Source organism: Pelophylax lessonae (genome assembly GCF_965119305.1).
Source record: "Pelophylax lessonae genome assembly, chromosome: 4".
In the NCBI taxonomy this organism is placed as follows: Eukaryota; Metazoa; Chordata; class Amphibia; order Anura; family Ranidae; genus Pelophylax; species Pelophylax lessonae.
In genome coordinates, this window is record NC_138771.1 from 130,159,162 (window position 1) to 130,179,104 (window position 19,943).

Sequence of the window (19,943 nt, forward strand, 5' to 3'; positions counted from 1 at the left end):
TTTCCCTTACTTGCTATGCCGTCCTCTGCACTGAAGCCCATTGAAGAATCGGTTCGGGTGAGGACATTGCTGGATCCCTGGACAGGTAAGTATCCTTATATTAAAAGTCGGCAGCTACAATATTTGTAGCTGCTGACTTTTAATTTTTTTTCGGGGAGCCTGGAGCTACTTTTTAAAGAGGAGATCCAGCCACCTGTGGTAAAAATAAGTCAGCAGCTACAAAAAGTGTAGCTGCTGACTTTTAAAAAAACAGCCACTCACCTGTCCCAGGATCCAGCGGTGCGCTCACCCCAGGCGGTCTCACCCGCTGACTTCGGTCCCTGGCATCTTCACTATGGGCACCCGGCTGCAACAGCTTGCGGCTTCACAGCCGGGTACCCACTGTGCAGGTGCGAGTCAAGCTGCCATTTGTTAGTGGTGGATGCAGTCTTCTGAGACCTGTCTGTGTCCTAGAAGACTGCAGGGAGTAGGGAGGAAGGAGAACTCCCGTTTCAGAGCGCCACGGCGCTCTGAATGGAAGTGGGAAGCGGGTACGCGTCAAAATCGGGTACCTGCCCCCTCCCCCCCGCTCTTTAAAAGTCCCAATTTTTTTAAGAGGAATGGAGAAAAAGTCCCTAAAGCGGAACTTCCCCTTTTGGGTGGAGTTCCGCTTTAAGCCCAGGGGCAGAGTGAAGCACGTTGGAGGGGGCGTGCCTTGGTTGAGGCTCAGCTGTCATACACCTCCTTACAAGCTTTTGCTGTGATGTGCGACTTTTAGAACTTCCCTCTTGTTGGAACGACAGATCATATCCCAATCACCTCTTCTCTAGAAAAAAAAAGGGGGTTGTCAGAGAAGAGAGCTTAGGGCTGACATCATTACTTGGGTCTTCAGGGGTAGCGGCAATGTCAGCTTACTAGTTAGGAGCTCACTGCAGTTCAACCTTTTTATTTTTGCGCAGTTTTTAAAATAAAATAATAAAAAAAAAAAGACACATGAAATTATATTGTATTGTAACGATGTGCTCATTTTTTCCAGACACACTTTCTCACAGAACCGGAAAGCCAAAGTGCCTGATCTATGGAGAGCTGAAGGTTGATTTGTTTGCCCCTCAGCAGAAAAAAACAGCAAGATTCTCTGCACATCAGGTGATTTGGTGCGCTTTTAATTGGAAGGGTTTCATCAGAAATATCTGATTCTCCTGATCCATCAATCAATTCTCTCATCTCTGCTATTGACAGATCATAATAATACAGAGACAGGTGCAGTGCAGGATGGAACTGTAGCTATTATTGAGATTCTTCCTCACTTCAGCACAGACCTCAAATTGGATCTCATCTGTAACCATTTAACAAGGAAACATAACCTGCAAGCTATGCAGATAACCACAACCAGTTAATATTCAATAATGAATTTCCATCTGCTGTAAGTGTATTCATATAAAATTATAAAAATAAATCACACTAACATGAGATTAAAATGTATGATAAAATATGTCCACTGTGATTTCTCTCATAGCAAAGTAGCTAGCCGGAAAACGTTGCTAAACATGTTTTTGTTGGATAGCAGCATCCAATTCCTGGGTGACCGAGGAGGGGGCAGGTAATAAATACAGATTACCCTAGTAATCTTCCTCAACTGGGTCCGGAGAGATTCATACATTATGTATAAGGGACCTGCACAGACAGAGCAGATTGTTCTAAAATGCTTCATGCCAGCTCTGGGATGTATATGAAGGCGTGTTTATCTTATAAGCAACTGTGAAACTGCTTGTATATTCTGCAGTACAGCAAAAAGGTATATTAACCAGACTAATAGATATTGACGTAGCTAAGAGATCATTACCTGCAGATAAGGACTTTGTTTGCAGCTTGAGTTATCAATGTTAAAGTGGAATAATGTCTGGTCGGCACAGAGTATAATCACTAGTGCAGCTATGAATGTATTAATCCATGTAGCTCTGCTAGTGCATGCATTGCACTGAGGTAGAGAACATTTATTAAGCAGCAGTGTGATAAATGCAACATTTACACAACATGTACATCTAAATGAATGGGCTGCAATCGCACTACACAGAACTGCATGTGATCGCACAGGAACACTCAAAGCGATCCTGTGTGATTCACATTCAGTTCCCAGTGTGAATGGGCCCTAAAAGGAATCTGGAGCATTAAGGGACATGTGAACAACAGCACACACACTAATATTTAGAGGAAAAAAATCAGGAAAAATAATAGAAGTATGCCATGGCAATGCAGCTTTTCTAGTGAAAGCTCGGGATTATGGCTGGTCATGGCAGGATATGCTTGGCACTCATAGGAGCCAGCTCTCTTCCCACACAACCTTTGTTAATTAACAAAGTGATTAAATACTTAGTAATTAATTGCCAGGGGTGACACTGGCTCCCGTGTCTCTTTAAGATGGCTTCAAATGAGTTCATTATATGGTGGGTCTAACCTTGTTAGGGAGGGATGAAGAGTGCTATTGATCTGGCACTGATTGGTTTAACTAACTCTCAGACCTGTAATTAAGGGAAGAATTGCAGTCCAGAAGCCCTGAAAGGGTGAGTCGTTTTTTTTTTTCTTCCCTTCCAAACAGACAACAGTATGTAAGAAAGAGCCACTTAGAAATGACAAATATCCACTAGGCATTTAGTTGTGATCCACCGATATAGAACTCCATTATAATGTTAGATACACTGGGGTTGATTTACTAAAACTGGAGAGTGCAAACTCTGATGCAGCTCTTCATAGAAACCAATCAGCTTCCAGGTTCTTTTTTGTCAAAGCTTAATTGAACAAGCTGATGTTAGAAGCTGATTGGCTACCACACACAGCTGCACCAGATTTTGCACTCTCCAGTTTTAGTAAATCTCCCCCTCTGACTAGTGAAGGGTAACTACCAACTCCAGTAAAGACAGTGAAAAGTACCATCTGTTCAAGAGCAGGACTTGTACGTAAACGTGGATTCCTGCATGCTCCCTTTAGGCCCCTTTCACACAGGCGGACCGTTCAGATCCGCCTGTTCGTTTTTTTGGCGGATCTGAATGGTCCCCCCATGCATTCCTATGGGGTATCAGATGTCAGCGGAGACATGTACGCTGACATCCGACCCGATCCGTCAAATCTGGATGGATGGAAACCCTATTTTCCATCCGTCCAGCGGATCGGATGAGAACGGACCGATGGTCCGTTCCCATCCGATTTCCCCCATAGAGATGCATGGGGAACTGACAGCTGTGTCACGGCACACAGCGCGGAGACACAACTGTCATCCTCCTGCTCAGCGGGGGATCGGCGGCTCGATCCCCCGCTGAGAAAAACGGAATCCGTCTGACGGACGGACCGATAGTGTGAAAGGAGCCTTATAGTCATATACTTCAAATACTGCTTTCTATGTAATTCAACATTTTTGTCAGCACAGCAAAGCAAAAAGTACACGCAGTGTTACCTGAAGAGGTTATAGCCAGATATTTTTTTTTAACAATAAATTACAGTTGCACACATGCATATATCACAAAATATGTAAGAATCAATGTAATGCTCTACAATGGAAAAAATAAGAAAGCATGTTTTTCAGTTTTCCACTTACAATATATTTGAACATACAATTGATGAGCAAAAATAAAAAAAAAAGTTGTCTAATATGAAAGAAGACAATACAATGAGGACCACCTTTTATAGATTACATAACATGTCAGGATAAAGCAATATTAAAATGTCCCTCTAAACCAGACAGGCCAAATCCTTGAAGCCAGGTAGCCAATGCACCTAGAACATTACAATATCAAAATTTGTTAGGCTTTTATTATAGTTGTAATAAATGAATATGTTCAATATGCCGATCTGACTGGTTTATAAACTGAAATACATTTCTCCAGCTTGTTTAAAGCCCAAATCAGAGCACAGAAAAAAACACCCTTTATTAAAATAAAGCAGTGGGGCCCACCTAGCATTGCAGGGGTTAAATACTACTTAAGCCCAAGTGGGTTGCAGAAGAGGCTGTATTACTTTGCTTTTTCCTTGCTCCAGCAGTGTGACCAGTCTCCAGAAGCCTCCTCTCGGCTGCATGCATGCTCCCCCCACCATGTACATTACAGGGTTAATAGCCATACAGTGTATGTGATGATGCTGAGGGAATGGCCACAGAAGGGAGCTTTGGGAAGAAGTGGGTAGCACCAAAGTGGGGAATCAGGTAAGTAATGCAACCATTTCCTGCATCCCAAACACTTATTATATTGCAGCTTGCCAATTCTTAGATGTGATGGCTGCATTTCATTTCTTTTTTAGGCTTTCTTTTTTTTCATCTGTTGATCTGGCCAGAAAGTCTGTTTTTCAACATAACAGGCTCTCCTGCAAATGCAGCAGTTAGGCTAAAAGGTTGAGGCAAACCATTTACCGCTAATATCGAGGAACTCTCCCAGCTGTCAGACTACAACAGCTCTGTGGGAGGAATTCCCTCAACAACACCAAGTGTGTTGATGGGAAAATCTGAATTTTTTTTTTTTTGTTCGACCTGCTGGATGAACAAAAAACAAAAACAAAAACAAAAAAAAAACATCTATGGCCACATCACCAGGTAATAACTGAAGGAAAATAGCCTAAGGGCTCTTTCACACAGGCGGACCGTTCAGATCCGCCTGTCCGTTTTTTTGACGGATCTGAACGGTCCCCCCATGCATCCCTATGGGGCATCAGATGTCAGCGGAGACATGTCCGCTGACATCCGATCCGTCAAATCTGGATGGATGGAAACCCTATTTTCCATCCGTCCAGCGGATCGGATGAGAACGAACCGACGGTCTGTTCCCATCCGATTTCCCCAAAGAGATGTATGGGGAACCGACAGCTGTGTCTCCGCACACAGTGCGGACAACAGCTGTCATCCTCCTGCTCAGCGGGGGATCGACGGATCGATCCCCCGCTGAGATAAACTGAGTCCGTCCAATGGACACATAGTGTGAAAGAGCCCTTAGAATATAAAGCTAATGCAGGTAGCACATCTACAGATTGGTAAGATGCAATATATTACATTTCTGGTTTAGGGTTTAATACCACCTTAAACCTTGTAGTGCAAGGGGCCCCACTGCAAAAAAAAAATGTTTTTTTGTGCCTAGAATTTTAACAAATGGCACAAAACAATAATGGGGTTGATTTACTAAAACTGGAGAGTGCACAATCTGGTGCAGCTCTGCATAGAAACCAATTAGCTTCCAGTTTTTTTTTTCTTAAAGCTTAAAGTGCCCCTAAACCCACATCATAAAAAACTATCAATATTCTGCAAAAAAAAAAAAAAACCTGGTTGATCTTGCTGCTCTCTTTCTTCCCCTTTTGTTCATGTCCACAATTCAGCTAGGGATTTTGCAGCTGTGGTGGCAACTCTGCACATGCTCAGTTTGTTAGTGAGTTTCTATGCTGAGCATTTCCTCCCAATCACATCTGAGCAGACCATGTAACTATAAAGTCACACATGTGGGTGTATACACAGTGGTAAATGACAGCCCACTCCCTCCCTCCTCCTCCTCAATGCCCACTAACTAGCTTAACACAATGGGGGCGGGATATTATATATAGATTATTAGAGGCTTCGTCTCCCTCTTATACTAAGACACAGGATGGAGGGGTGTGACACAGCCTGTGACTGGCAGAAATCCATCCACACCATGTGATTGCCGAAAAATAATAAAGATTTGATTACAAATATATATTTGTATGACAATTTAAAACCATTTATTGTTATTATTATTTTTTTTTTTTAAACATGTGACCAACAGCAGAGGACTAGAAGCTCCTCCTGCTTATCTTTCCCTGCAGACAGGCTGGGAAAGAGCTGGGTCATTTGACAGCAGTAACTCAATTAGGAAAAGGGTACTTTTTATTTTATTTTTTTTTAATTAAAAAAATTACAGTGCCATCATCCACAGAGATAAAAGGGACAATGTAAACAGTGTGTGTTTAGTATCACTTTAATTGAACAAGCAGAAGTTAATTGGCTGCCATGCACAGCTGCACCAGAATTTGTACTCTTTAGTTTTAGTAAATCAACCCCAATGTTTACATAGCAATAATCAATAGGAGGGAGTACATAATAGTATCAAATCAACATAAAACACAATCTTTTTATTGGCATATTGCATGCAGCTCAGTTAACCATAAGCGGTGAGATGGAGAAACAAGTATTTGCCTTAGTTCTGGGTGTACTTTTAATCCTCTTTATGCTGTTATTCTGCTAGTAGCTGCAAGCCCCTCTATCAGCAAAAAGGTCAAACATCAAGGTCTTTATGGTTGCAAGAAGCGTGAGATTTATCCTTAACCCTCCAGCTGACTTAACACTTCTCTGACGCCAGAGATAAGAGCCTCACTCTCCTTGGGGTGTGTAAGCACGGCACTCTGCAGGCGGCTCATATATGAGTCAATTGTCTCCAGGGTTGGTGTCTCAGTGGTACCTGAGTAAAGGGACAGAAGGAGAATTACGGAAGACAGTGATGAGGATGTATAGAAAATGGTAGGTATTAGTCAAGTGTTACCACGTATCTATCATTATTAGGGCTCTCTTCCTTCACTAACTTGCTTCTGTTTAAGTTCAAATATACTTCAGCTCTTTCCCTTGCTTTCCTCTGTTTACTTTCACATCAAGGCTCGATCCTGTCACTTTCTTCCAATTATTCACACTACAGTTAAATTCTGTTCCTTCCTCGATGTGTTGACTACAACAACTGCATAATGAGTGAATGGAAGTCATGTATGTAAGGGACTACACACAGACTTATACATACATATCAATTGTGAGAATAATGCTGGCCATACACTAAACAAAAAATCGTTCAAACTCATTTTCGAAAAACAAACACTCGGTCGTGAGAGCAAACAATCGTGCTATCATGTAATGACCGATAAATCGTTCAATGGACATAAATAAATCAATTTTTTGTTTGTTTTTTCACATATACCTAGTTTGGACGAGAAACACCTTAACCTTTTATCGTTCGTTCGGCAGAAAATTTCCAAACTGGTCCTTTGTTTTTTCAGCTCAAAAACTTCACAACCGATTACCGATTTGTGCCCATTAACTGGCTAAAAAAAAAAAGACCAAATTTCCACCGATTGTTCGTATAGTGTACGGCCAGCATTAGCAACACTGACAGAATAAATACCTGGGATAGGGATAGCTTGCAGGCAGTGTGTAAGAGTCTGGCGAACATTTTGTAAATGTTGCTGTAGAAGCGTGTTTCTCCCTTGTTCTTGTTGCAGTTCAGCCTCCAGTCTCTGCACTGCAGATCGCATGCTTTCCACATGCTTCTGTAGAGCTGCGTTCCGTTCCTCATGCTCCATGTTGGATTTCCTGAGCTGTCTTAACTCTGTTTCCCGTGCTGCAAAAACAATGATGGATGGCAATGAAATGAGTACAGGCCTAACCAAAGTATCCTGCTGCTTCCAAAAGAGAATTACAAACTATTCTGTCAGCAAAAAAAAGGTTCATCAATCATAAACCCTCCCAGCACTGTGACCCAGTACCCTTACCTTTGCTGTGATTCAGAAATTCTTCTGTGAAAATAGGAATATCAAATACTGATCTCTCTTTCAACACAGATTCTTTCTGAAATAAAGAAATACATGATGATGGAGAGTAGAGTGCACATAGAAGGGAACAGGCAGAAACAGGGTGATCAGTACAAAACACCAGAGAGGGCAATATGCCCAAGATGAGGGCCAACAGTCATTCACAAAGCAAGGAAGGATGAAATGAATGCACTAGGTTAGCTGAAAAGGGGATTAGAGAGGATAAAGTAGGACCATTCAACATAAAAAGTAAAGCAAGGTAAAGACGAAAACATAAATTTAAAAAGTATGTTGTGATAAAACCATGTCTAGGTTCTAAGTACATCCCTTATTAGACCTATAGGAAGTAGGTCTGGTGTGCTAAATTATGCAGCGAATACAAAAAATAAATGGATATTTTATAATTCACCCCCCTTCTAGATTGTAAGCTCTAACGAGCAGGGCCCTCTAAATCCTGCTGAATTGTATTGTAACTGTATTGTCTTCCCTCATATTGTAAAGCGCTGCGCAAACTGTCGGCGCTATATAAATCCTGTATAATAATAATAATTCTGTCAGCTTTAACCACTTCAATACTGGGCACTTTTACCCCTTTCCTGCCCAGGCCAATTTTCAGATTTTAGCACTGTTGAAATCCGAATGACAATTGCGTGGTCATGCAACACTGTACCCATATGAAATTTTTTTATCTTTTTTTTCCCCACAAATAGAGCTTTCTTTTGGTGGTATTTGTTAACCTCTGGCTTGTTTATTTTTTGCGCTACAAATTAAAAAAACAGACAGAACATTTTGAAAAAAAAAAAACAAAACATTTTTTCTTTGTTTGTGTTATAAAATTTTGTAAATAAGTACATTTTCTCCTTTAGCTCGGTTCACTCTTGTGCGTGTGCGGGGTTCGCATGTAATGTCGGAGCGCACTGCTCCGACATTACATGCGATCGGCTGTGCGGTGCGAGTTTAGCCATACACTTTGTATGGCTAAATTCGCACCGCAGCCGCACCAAACACGCACAGGGACCCTTTTTGGAAGCCGCATCAGGATCAGATCGCACAGCGGTTCACACTTGTGCGATCTGATCCTGTGCGAACTGCACGATCGCACTGCGATATGCGATCAAACTGGGGGTGTCGTTAAGATTACATTGACACCCCCAGCGTATCGCATATGGCAGTGTGAACTGCCGGGGGTGCGTGTGCGATGCGGGAACAGGCTGCGGATTCGCAGCCTTCCCGCACTCGCATAAGTGTGAACCGGGGCTTAGGCTCGGTTCACACTGGGGTGGCACGACTCTGTACTACTTCGGGGGCGACTTGTGCATTCCCATGCACCACGACTTCGGAGCGACTTGCATGGACTTCACATAATGGAAGTCTATGCAAGTCGCTCCGAGGTCGCCCCGAAGTAGTACAGGACCCTTTTTCTAAGTCGGAGCGACTTGTGTCGCTCCTATTAGAACGGGTCCTGTAGCAATCAATGGACCGCGAGTAAGCGCAACTTGTCATGCTGACAAGTCGCGCTAGTGTGAATCGAGTCTCACTGACGGGCACTGATGAGGCGGCACTGATTATCTTGTCGTTCTGGAATTCTACGTGTGGTTTACAAGTTTTTATCACGTAAGTGCAATATTTTCTTAAATAAATGATTGGGTTTTACGGTATTACGCTATGCTGAGCCCTTATTTTGCATAAATTCTGGTCTGCTGAGAACAAACGGGAGATTGATTGATCGATCATCAGATAACACACATATATCCACTGAGATTTCCATATGCTAGGGTTCGTTTTCCTCTGGTTATACAAGTGAGAACTGACCACCCTGCATAAGGGGGTCACTGTGGTTTTCTGGTAAGCCTGCTGTGTGGACTTTCTTCTGAGTGTCACTTTGGCTACTCCTGGATCTTTTTTCAAGCACATAAGGAATTAAAAAAACACACATAAGCAGCGCTCTTATTACCATACTGATAAAATGTTCCTAAAAAGAGTAAAAATTCCTCTGCATGCATAGAGCGTAATGAGAAGATAATCAGATGTATTAATACGTAAATAGTCTTTCAAATAAATAGTGAGAAAAGGTCCACCACATGTGATAAATCCAGAAGATTACTGGGTGAAAGGGATATCCATGGAATCAAAATCAACCGTGATCCACACCAGAAGAACACAAGCACACCCACAGGTGTGTGTCCAGCTCCCTCTGAATTCAACACTCACCGTCACTCATAAAAAAACAAAAACTCATATGATGTCTCTCCTCGCTCACTCCGTTAAGGAAATGACAGCTCATACGGTACTCTGAACAAAATACAGCACAGTACCATAGTGAATTGCCCCTGGATGGATCGATGGTTCACCTGTACCGTTCCATTTCAAATGCTTATGGCTAGGTTCCACTCTCTCTGTTACCTCCGAGAGGTGTACTGACATCACTGGTTGCCACGTCGACCCGCCCTGACGCGTTTCGTCATTACGACTTCATCTAAGGGTGGGGCCACCCGGCGCACCAGTATTCATAAAGCACCGTTTATTAGCCCTAACACCTCATCTTCTGAGACAGTCAAGGCAATACATAGAAGATAAATGAACCTCCGCGATCTGCACTGCACTTTCATCACCTATGTCCCAAAGATTAAGTGTACACTACTCCAATCAGAGGACAATCATCATGGGAATAGTCCATACAAAAACTTTCCTTTATACAAATTAAACATTAAACAATATCAATTTGACTTGAAACAATAGATGTCATATTAACAGTCATACATTTAAAATAATTGCCTAGCCAGCAGCCCATACAATCTTTCTTTTATATTCCAATTTTAAAACCCAATTAATACCCAATATTTTACAATTATATTTCAAATTAAATTACCCTCCAAAATTAACAAATTGAACATATATGGAATGCCCAAATATATAAAAATACAAACAAACAAAGGAACTACTGTAATTAAACAGGTATTATCCTAGATTCTCAACCCTACATTTAAGGTACTAGGGATACTGAGGGATAGAGTCAGGTAATACTCGCTAATAATTACTAATAAAACATATCTAAATCTATATTCATTCCTTTGGGAGTCAATGTATTTAGTTTCCCTCCCTTTAGATAATTCCTTCACTCTATTTTCACCCTTCATGAAGGGTACCTTTTATCCACCACCTCACCCAGAATTTTAAACCGAAGGGATCTAGATTATGATGATCCTTAAAATGTAAAGAGACACTATGGTGTTTAAAATACTCTCCCTTAATCTATGGGACATAGGTGATGAAACTGAGGTGAAGATCGCAGAGGTTGGTTTATCTTCTAGGTATAGCCTTGACTGTCTCAGAAGATGAGGGGTTAAGGCTAATAAACAGTGTTTTATAAATACTGGTACGGCGCGTCAGGCCAGGACCACGCGGCAACCAGTGACGTCAGTACGCCTCTCTGAGGTAACGGTGAGAGTGGAACCCAGCCAGGAGCTTTTAAAAACCGAACAGTATGGGTGAGCCATCGATCCATCCGGGGGCAATCTGACGGTTATGTAAATCTATATGTTTGTTTACATTTGACATATGTAAGTGTGATTGTATGGGAGGTTAATTGGTTGGACAAATGTTATACAGTGGTACACTATGGTACCGTGCTTTATTTTGTTAGGAGTATCGTGTGAGCTGTCATTTCCTTAACGGAGGACCTATCCAGGGAGTGAGCAAGGAGAGACATCATAGGAGGATGCGTTGTTGTTGACGGTGAGTGTTAAATTCGGAGGGAGCGGGACACACACCTGTGGTGTGCTTGTGTTCTTCTGGTGTGGATCTTCTGGTGTGTTTGATTCCATGAATATCACTTTCACCCACTAATCTTCTGGATTTATCACATGTGGTGGACCTTTGCTCATTATTTATTTGAAAGTCCCTTTACGTATTACTACGTCTGATTATCTTCTCATTACGCTATATGCATGCAGAGGAATTTTTACTCCATTTAGGAACATTTTATCAGTATGGTATTAAGAGCGCTGCTTATGTTATCTCATTACCTCTGAGCTAAATATAGCAGCAGCCACTTGAATTTTCAAGCTGAATATTTATTCATTCATACAAGAATTGTAATTTTACGGCAATCCAGGAGCGCTCTCTAGGGCGGATAGTTTTTTGACATAAGGATTTATATTTGGGACTTTTTACTTTTGATTCACTTCGGACTTTTTACTTTTTATCTTTGATTCACTTTTGCACTTATTAATGCTCATCACAGTGTTTATTTTGTTTAAAAATGTATTCACATTGTTTTTTTTATGCGCAGCACTGATGGGCACTAATAGGCGGCACCGATATGCAGCACTAATGGCCAACGATAGGTGGCACTAATAGGCGGCACTGATGGGCGGCAATGATCGGCATAACTGATGGGCACTGACTAGCATTACTAATGGGCACTGACTGGCATACTTTATGGGTAAAGGTGGGCACTAATTGGCATCCTTTATAGGTACAGGCGGGCATCACTGGTGGGGCACAGATAGGCATCGCTGATGGGTCTGCATGGACTATTACTGCACTGAATATCAGCGCACCCCCCGTCAGGAGATCCACTGATCAGCTGTCTTCTACCCGCGCCTTGTCAGTGCGAATGGAGGAAAGTCGATACACGGCACTTCCTGGTTATCATGTGATCAGCTGTGATTGGACACGTGATCAGCTTATCACGTGGTAAAGAGCCTACATCATAGGCTCTTTACCTAGATCGGAGATGCAGTATGTCGGATTGACACACCACTGATGGGCACGCACGAGCAGGTTATCCTGCTGGATGTCTGCACTTTGCATACGACGGACGAAAAGTTGTTAAAGGAACATTGAAGCTTCATTTAAACAAAAAAAATAAACCCCCTTTTTTGGGGTCCCCCACCGATGCTCTAGGCTCCTTTTCTTCACTGAGTGCCCCCATAGAAAGCCGTGGGCTCGCTCCCGAGTTGCCCTGTTTGCATCTATTGACACAGACTGGGCGGCCCAACCCTGCACCCTGCTCCCTCATCACAGCATTTGATTGACAGAAGCAGAATCCAATGCCTAGTAAAGAGGGAGACAGTGGCGAAAGCTTGATCAGGCTCATGTTTTAAGTATAAGCCTACAGCACAGGAGGTATTTTTTACCTTAATGCATAAGTGTCACTAAACCCACATCATAAAAATTATCAATGAATACTGTATTACATGCTGGTCATACTCACTATGAAATCCATTTTTTGTATTCTGCAAAAAATTTGGTTGATCCTGCCACTCTCTATCTCCACCTTCTGTCCTTGTCCCCAATTCAGCTGAGGATTTTACCACTGTGGTGGCAACTCTGCACATGCTCAGTTTTTAGTGAATTTCTGTGCTGAGCATTTTCTCCCTATCACATCTGAGCAGCCCATCTGACTATAGAGTCTCACATGTGGGCGTATACACAGTGGTAAATGACAACCTACTCCCTTCATCCTCCTCCATGGCCACTAACCAGCTAAACACAATGGGGCCGGGATATTACATGTAGATTAATGGTGGCTAATTCTCAGACACAGGCTGGAGGGGCGTGACACAGCCTGTGACTTTCAGAAATCTGCCCACACCAGGTTATTGCCAAAAAATAATAAAGATTTGATTTAAAATATATATTTGTATGACACACTTTAAAACAGTTTATTGATATTTATTTATGTTTACTCTAATCCAAAAGCAGTTTTTTTATTTTGAACATGTGACTAGCAACAGAGGACTAGAAGCTCCTCCTGCCACTGTTTCCCTGCAGCAAGGCTGGGAAAGATCTGGCTCATGCGACAGCTGTGTATCGATTAGGAAAAAGGTACTTCGATATATTTTTTTTTTTTTAATTAAAGCGGAGTTCCGGGCACGAAAACTATTTTTCAGTGAACATACCCCTGGGACAGTCAGGGCTAGTACATTCCACAATGGCTAGCCCTGATCTGTCCCGGTTCGCACTTACCTACAAGAAGAAATACTCACTTTTAAAATTTCTTCTACAGCGTTGCCATCTCTGTTGTGGGCAGCTGAAGCCGGCGCGATCCTCTTCCGTGTCCTCTTCCGCGTCTTCTTCTCCCAGAATGCGCCTGCACCGGCCCCTCTTGTCACTTCCGATGCGGCGCCACATTCCTCCACAGCTTCTGGGCATGCCCAGAAGCTGTTTAGCAGGGAATGCGGCGCCGCCCCGGAAGTGACGAGCGGGGCCGGTGCCGTCGCATTGATTCCTGGGAGCGATGACGTTCAGCTCCCAGGAATCATCGCAAGACAGGAAGTGACGGCGGAGCCGCGGCACAGAGGGAGGAAGTACAGGATAGGTGAGTATTTTCAATCTACAATTACAAGGTGAGTGAAAAAAAAAATGCCTAACTATCCAATTCCTTTTCAGGTGAAGGAGACCAAGCGGATGGGCAGAAAAAAAAAAGGTCGATTTTGTGCCCGGAACTCCGCTTTAAAAAAATACAGTGCCATTATCAACATACAGAAAGAGAAGGGGCAATGTATATTAAACAGTGTGTGTTTAGTATCACTTTAAGGCTTTAGAACCAGTTTAAAAACTGTTGGTATCCTTGGCTGTAGTGAAAATTTACAAAACTCATCAGACACAGAACTAGACTATTTCTGTACTTGGAGAATTTGTATTTTCATGTTGCATAACTAAATACTTTTAATTTTTTGTGAGGTAGATATAAAAATTTCATTTTTTTTTAAAAAAAAAGCATAGAGACTAAATGCCATTTTTTTTGTTTATTTTACATAATTTTATAAGTGTGCTCCCAGGCTAGCTTCTGCAGTACTGTGCAGAAATGATCCTGGCCTGAAAGCAAGCCTGGCCAGAGGGAGGCCTCTAGGACAGCTGCAGAACGTTGTATACCTGCTCCTGGTCCCAAGGCTGCACGCTGTGTAATGGCAGAGACTAGAATGAAATACAGCACAATTGATACATAACAGCAACTGGAGGAAACTATTTCATGGTTTAATGGGGTCACACAGGTCCTTTATAGCTATAGCATTACTGCATATTTGTATACTGTATTATATATTGTGTAAATAACCCTTTATATTTGCCCACACATCCATTGCTTCTATTCTACCTTGGTTTATCGCCTTGTCACCTAACTGTACACAACAAGGGGAGCAACAAGAACTGTTACATTTAGAAGATGAAACAAAATAACTGATTCTGTGGGCATTCATTTTCCCTCAAACATCTGACTTACTTTGTACGCCTCTTCAAATTTTTGTTTTCCCGTTTGATATTTACCATTTAGGTTTCAATACTGCAATGCCATTTAGACACTTTATTCTTCTCAGTCTGCTTGCTTGTGTAATCTATCCAACCACATTACCTTGTCCTCCCTTTTCTGTGGTTATTTAATGCTTCTCACACTGTTTTTCAATCCTGTGCCTTGTTTCTGCACTCAAGCTGTCACTCCTGTTTATAACTATCCTATACATCTACACTAAATACCAATTTCTCTGACTCATGTTATCACTACAAGTAAATGCCACACTTAAAACACATTCATTTTGTTTCTAAATCAATTATATTGCTCATTTATGTATGTATTTGTATATCTGATTACTTCAATAATTGATCTATCAGCATCCAGTACAGAATGTAGAGACCAATAATTATTTTTTTAATAAGAAGTTTAAAACCCCACAGAGCTATTGCAGTGCAAATTTTTTAAGATGAGGGGGGAGGGGGGGGAAACATTTTTAAGATTACTACAAAGCTAACAATGTATTAAGTTAGTAAAAACAAGAGCATTACGACATATACAGAGCCTTACCTCAGGATCGCTGGGGATTGTACGTGATACTTCTAAGAAAAGAAAAAAAAAATCATATAGGACAGAATGTCTTGAATGCATTAAAGTGAGTGTAAAGTCTCATTTTTTTTCCTATAAAAATAACAAACATGTTCTACTTACCTGCTCTGTTGCAGTGAGTTTGCACAGAGCAGCCCGGATCCTCCTCTTCTCAAGTCTCTCTTCTGTGATCCTGGCCCCTCCTGTTGAATGTTCCTACAGCAAGCAGTTTGCTATGGGGGCACCCGAGCCGAGTCACAGCTCCCTATGTCCATTCAGACACAGAGCCCTGACCCAGCTCGCCCCTCTCTCTTCTGATTGGCTAGCTGACTTTGACAGCAGCGGTAGCCAATGGTGCCGCTGCTGCGTCTCAGCCAATCAGGAGGGGGAATCTCGGACGGATGAGACACTCGTCGACTTTGCAGGACAGAGAGGGACCTCGGGTAAGTGTTAGGGGGGCTGCTGCACACAGAAGGCTTTTTATCTTAATGCATAGAATGTATTAAGATAAAATACCTTCTGACTTTACAACTCCTTTAACAACTACAGATCTTTATTGCCAATGTCTAATCCCAAAAACATATTTTGCTGTTGTAAATATATTTCACTACCAAACCCATAAGGGGTTGATTCAGAGCCTGTTCACTTTGCAAAATGAATTTTCTCTTAGCTTAGTAAATGAGGTAAAGCTGTGCTGACCTAAATTATCCAATCATTTACAAGCAAGAATCCTTTTTTTTTTTTCGTTTTCCTGACATGTAATTGAGTATTTTTTGCTATGTAATTTTTTTTCCCACATTCGTTAAAGTGATACTAAAGTCTCCTTTTTTTTTCATTTAAAATGAACAAACATGTTATATTTACCTGCTTTGTGCAGTGGTTTTGCACAGAGCAGCCTAGATTCCCCCTCTTCTCGGGGTCCTTCTTCGGTGCTCCTTGCCCCTCCCTTTTGCTGAGTGCCCCACAGCAAGCAGCTTGCTATGGGGGCACCGGAGCTGAGCTGCAGCTCCGTGTGTCCATTCAGACACGGAAATGTGGCTCAGCCTTGTGCCCTCTCTCGCCTCAGTGGCTAACTGACTTTGGTTGACAGAAGCGGGAGCTTTTGGCGTCCTCTGCTATCCCAGCCAATAAGGAGGGAGAGTCCCGAACAGCCAAGTCTCTCTTGCAACATCGCTGGATCGAGATGGGCTCAGGTAAATATTAGGGGGGCTGTTTCACACAGAAGGTTTTTTATCTTAATGCATTCTATGCACCAAGATGAAAAAAAAAAATGTCTGCCTTTAGAACCACCTTAACCACGTGCCGACCACGCATATATACTGTGGGGCAGCGGCTCTCCTGCACAAAATCACGTACAGGTATGTGATTTTGCCCTTCTAGGTCTACGACCAGCTCCTGCTGTGACTAGACACAGCGGGAGCCAATCAGCAGGTCCGGCGGACCTGATGTCCACCAGGACCCGCCGATTGTTTTCGAGAGAGGCAGAAGGGCGGGTCAGCTTTTGTATATAAGGCAGGTGGCCATTCTACTAGTAAGGAAGACAGAGATCCTGTGTTTCTGCTAAGCAGGAACACAGATCTCTGTCTTCTCACAGCCAAAGCACCCTCCCCCCCCACAGTTAGAAAGCATTCCCTAGGAGCACATTTAACCCTTGGATTGCCCCTGATATTAACCCCTTCCTTGCCAGTGTCATCAGTGCATTTTTTTTTTAGCACTGATCACTGTATTAGTGCCACTGGTCCCCAAAAAGTGTCACTTCGTGTCAGATTTGTCTGCCACAATGTTGCAGTCCCGCTAAAAATCGCCAATACTAGTAAAAAACTTTTTAAAAAAATTAAAAATTCCATAAATCTATCCCATAAATTGTAGACACTATAAACTTTTGCGCAAACCAATCAATAACATGTAGCAGAATACATATTGGCCTAAACTAATGAACAAATTAGATTTTTTAAATTTTTTTATTGGATGTGTTTTACAGCAGAAATGAAAAAATATATATATACAGTATATATATTTTTTTAAATTGTCTCTTTTTTTTTTGTTTGTAGCGCAAAAAAAAAAAAAAAGGAGGTGATAAAACACCACCAAAAGAAAGCTCTATTTGTGGAGAAAAGGACATCAGTTTCATTACAGCGTCGCAAGACCGTGCAATTGTCAGTTAAAGTAACGCAGTGCCGTTTTTGTACTTACCTTAAAATCCATTTCTCTGAGTTCATTGACGGACACAGCGCTCAATATTCAGAACTATAGGGTTATATTGACCGTTACAGGAGTAGGACACTACACAGGATCGTAAACAAGTTTGAATAAAAATTTTGAAACTGTTCCTACACGCGAACCGGGACAATCACTCCCTGAAGCAACAGGTCCTGCACTGCCCCCAAAGAGATCTTGCAATCGCTCCGGGGACAGACGTACATTGGTAGGAAAGAACCTTTCCAGAGGACAAGAACGAAACTATCTTGTAACCGGACAGAATCACATCATGGACCCATTTGACATTTACCAAGAAGGTCCAAAACCAGGGAAGACATCCCCCCCCCCTATGCATTGGTGAGGGCGCACCTTCATGCTGAAGGAGCCTTGTCCGCGGGTCTAGAGAATCCCGCTGTCGGCTTGCCAGAGCAGGGCCGCTTGGAACCTCCTGAGGAGGGCTTGAAAGGTTTTGAACCCTTGTCAGTGGACCCAGAGGGACAAAAACACTTTTTGTGTGCCGAGAAAGAACGCCGGCGTCTGCGACGAGGTTCTTTCCCCTTCCCAGACTGTGGAAGAAAGGTGCTCTTACCCCACCCCGTAAGACTTAATGATGTCATCCAGGGTAGCCCCAGACAGGCGATTGCCTTGAAAGGGTAAATCAGTCATAGCTTTTTTGACAAGTCTGGTCCGCAGACCAACATTTAAGCCACAACACAAGCCTAAGCACTACTGCCGAAAAACAGATAGTTCAGAAATCAAGGGAGCCGCGTCCAAAAAAGGCATTGCAGACAAAATGCAGCCCCTGGACCAATTGGTCCGCCAACTCAGCAAAGGAAGGGAAAATCTGCTCTCCCCCCAGATCATGGTGCAAAAGTTTAGCCCACTCAGTTAGTGTTTGCGACACCAGGGTAATGGCCAGGAATTGCCTCAGTGCCGAACCAGCAATAGTGAATTTTGCAGGCAAAGGGGTACGTTACTTTAAAGCGTTTAGGAACCACAAAGGGATGTTTTGGAAGCTACCAATCTTTATAGAAAAAATTGACAAAATAGGAGGGATAAAGAAACACCTTTGCCATGCAAGACGGCGTGTGGGTGCCAAGGGGGACGGCCACACCAGCAGCTGCTTTAGCTGCATCCACCATCTCCAAAGTCTCCCACTTGGATGTAATCAGTGCATCAAGCAGCTCCTTCTCGTGCCCAGCTACAGTTGTGGAGGAATCGTCCTCGCTATTTGATAGACCGGAGAGCATGGCTACAAACCTCGGAGGTTGGACCACGTCCGCAGCAGCAGAGCCAGATTCAGGATCTGATGAGATAGATGAGGCATGGGGCGCTATCAGCTAGCCCCCCCACCCAAAGGCCACCTCCACTCAGGAAACAAAGGCTCACAGGACCACTGTCAGTGCACCACACCTGTATCACTGCAGGGGTACCCAAAAGCAGAGCACCCCACAACCTGCATCAGAGAGAGGGGGGGGACCCCACCAGAACTCACTACCCCACCAGAGTAGCACCAGTCTGCACCAGAGATGGTCAGTATCCATGTGCGGCATCCAGGGGAAAGGGAAACCCAGGAGTCTACAGCAGGGGAAAAGGAGGAGCTCCCACAGCCATAATCGCCACCTAGGGGCTCCACTGTCATGGCCCCCACTCTTAATGCATGCCGGAATAGCCAAAAATGTCCCCCGGCATAAAAACACACAGACCCCAATGCAATAGCACCGACCACGGCAAAATGGCTGCCACACATGGAGCCTGGAGCCCATGAGAATCCCAGCAGGGACCCCGGGAGCTCAGGTCACATCCACAATAGAAGGGGGGATCCGGGCACAGAACACAAACAACTGCCAGCGCCCACCCCAGCCGGGAAAGCTGTACTCATGCCCACTCCCCCCACCAGTATAGTGCTGCACACCAGTCCCATCCACCTACCAACCCACTGTGCTACCCCGGAGGATGGGGGGTTGTTGGGGGGGGGGGGGCATGAGGGGAACCCGCAGGTTCCCAGGAGAAAAAAATGACATTTAAAAAGAAAAAAGTGCCAGAACCAGATATCCCAGCAGGGAACTAGATCCTTACTCCTGACTAGGCAGAAAAAAACTGAAGACCTATAGCAGAGAGGGGGAGTATACCACCTAGGACTGGCCATAGGCATAGCCAAGTCTTTTTTCTGCCTAGTGTATTACTCTTGTAGGAGGAAATGTAACCCTAAGGTTCTGAATATGGAATTACAAAAAAGAAAGAAAAAAGATGGGGCTTTCAGGGCCAATTGGAGGAGGAGGATCATGAATGTCACACAATTTGTATAAAACACATTATTTTATTAAACATATGTTAAAATAATGTACATCAACAGGGCAAAAAGCCATGCATAACATATAAAAGA

At 43.0% G+C, this 19,943-nt stretch overlaps 1 protein-coding gene across 1 annotated transcript in view; it reads right to left on the reverse strand.

The window, feature by feature from the left end:
* Positions 1–6,075: 6,075 nt before the first annotated feature.
* Positions 6,076–19,943, reverse strand: part of HMG20A (high mobility group 20A) — a 59,325-nt gene continuing 45,457 nt past the window's right edge. The window contains exons 6-9 of the mRNA XM_082256402.1: positions 15,341–15,372; positions 7,498–7,573; positions 7,131–7,346; positions 6,076–6,422 (exon numbers count right to left, since the gene is read on the reverse strand). Of these exons, the coding sequence (XP_082112528.1) occupies positions 6,286–6,422; positions 7,131–7,346; positions 7,498–7,573; positions 15,341–15,372 (461 nt within the window). The 3' untranslated portion in view covers positions 6,076–6,285. The remainder of the gene's footprint in view (positions 6,423–7,130; positions 7,347–7,497; positions 7,574–15,340; positions 15,373–19,943) is intronic.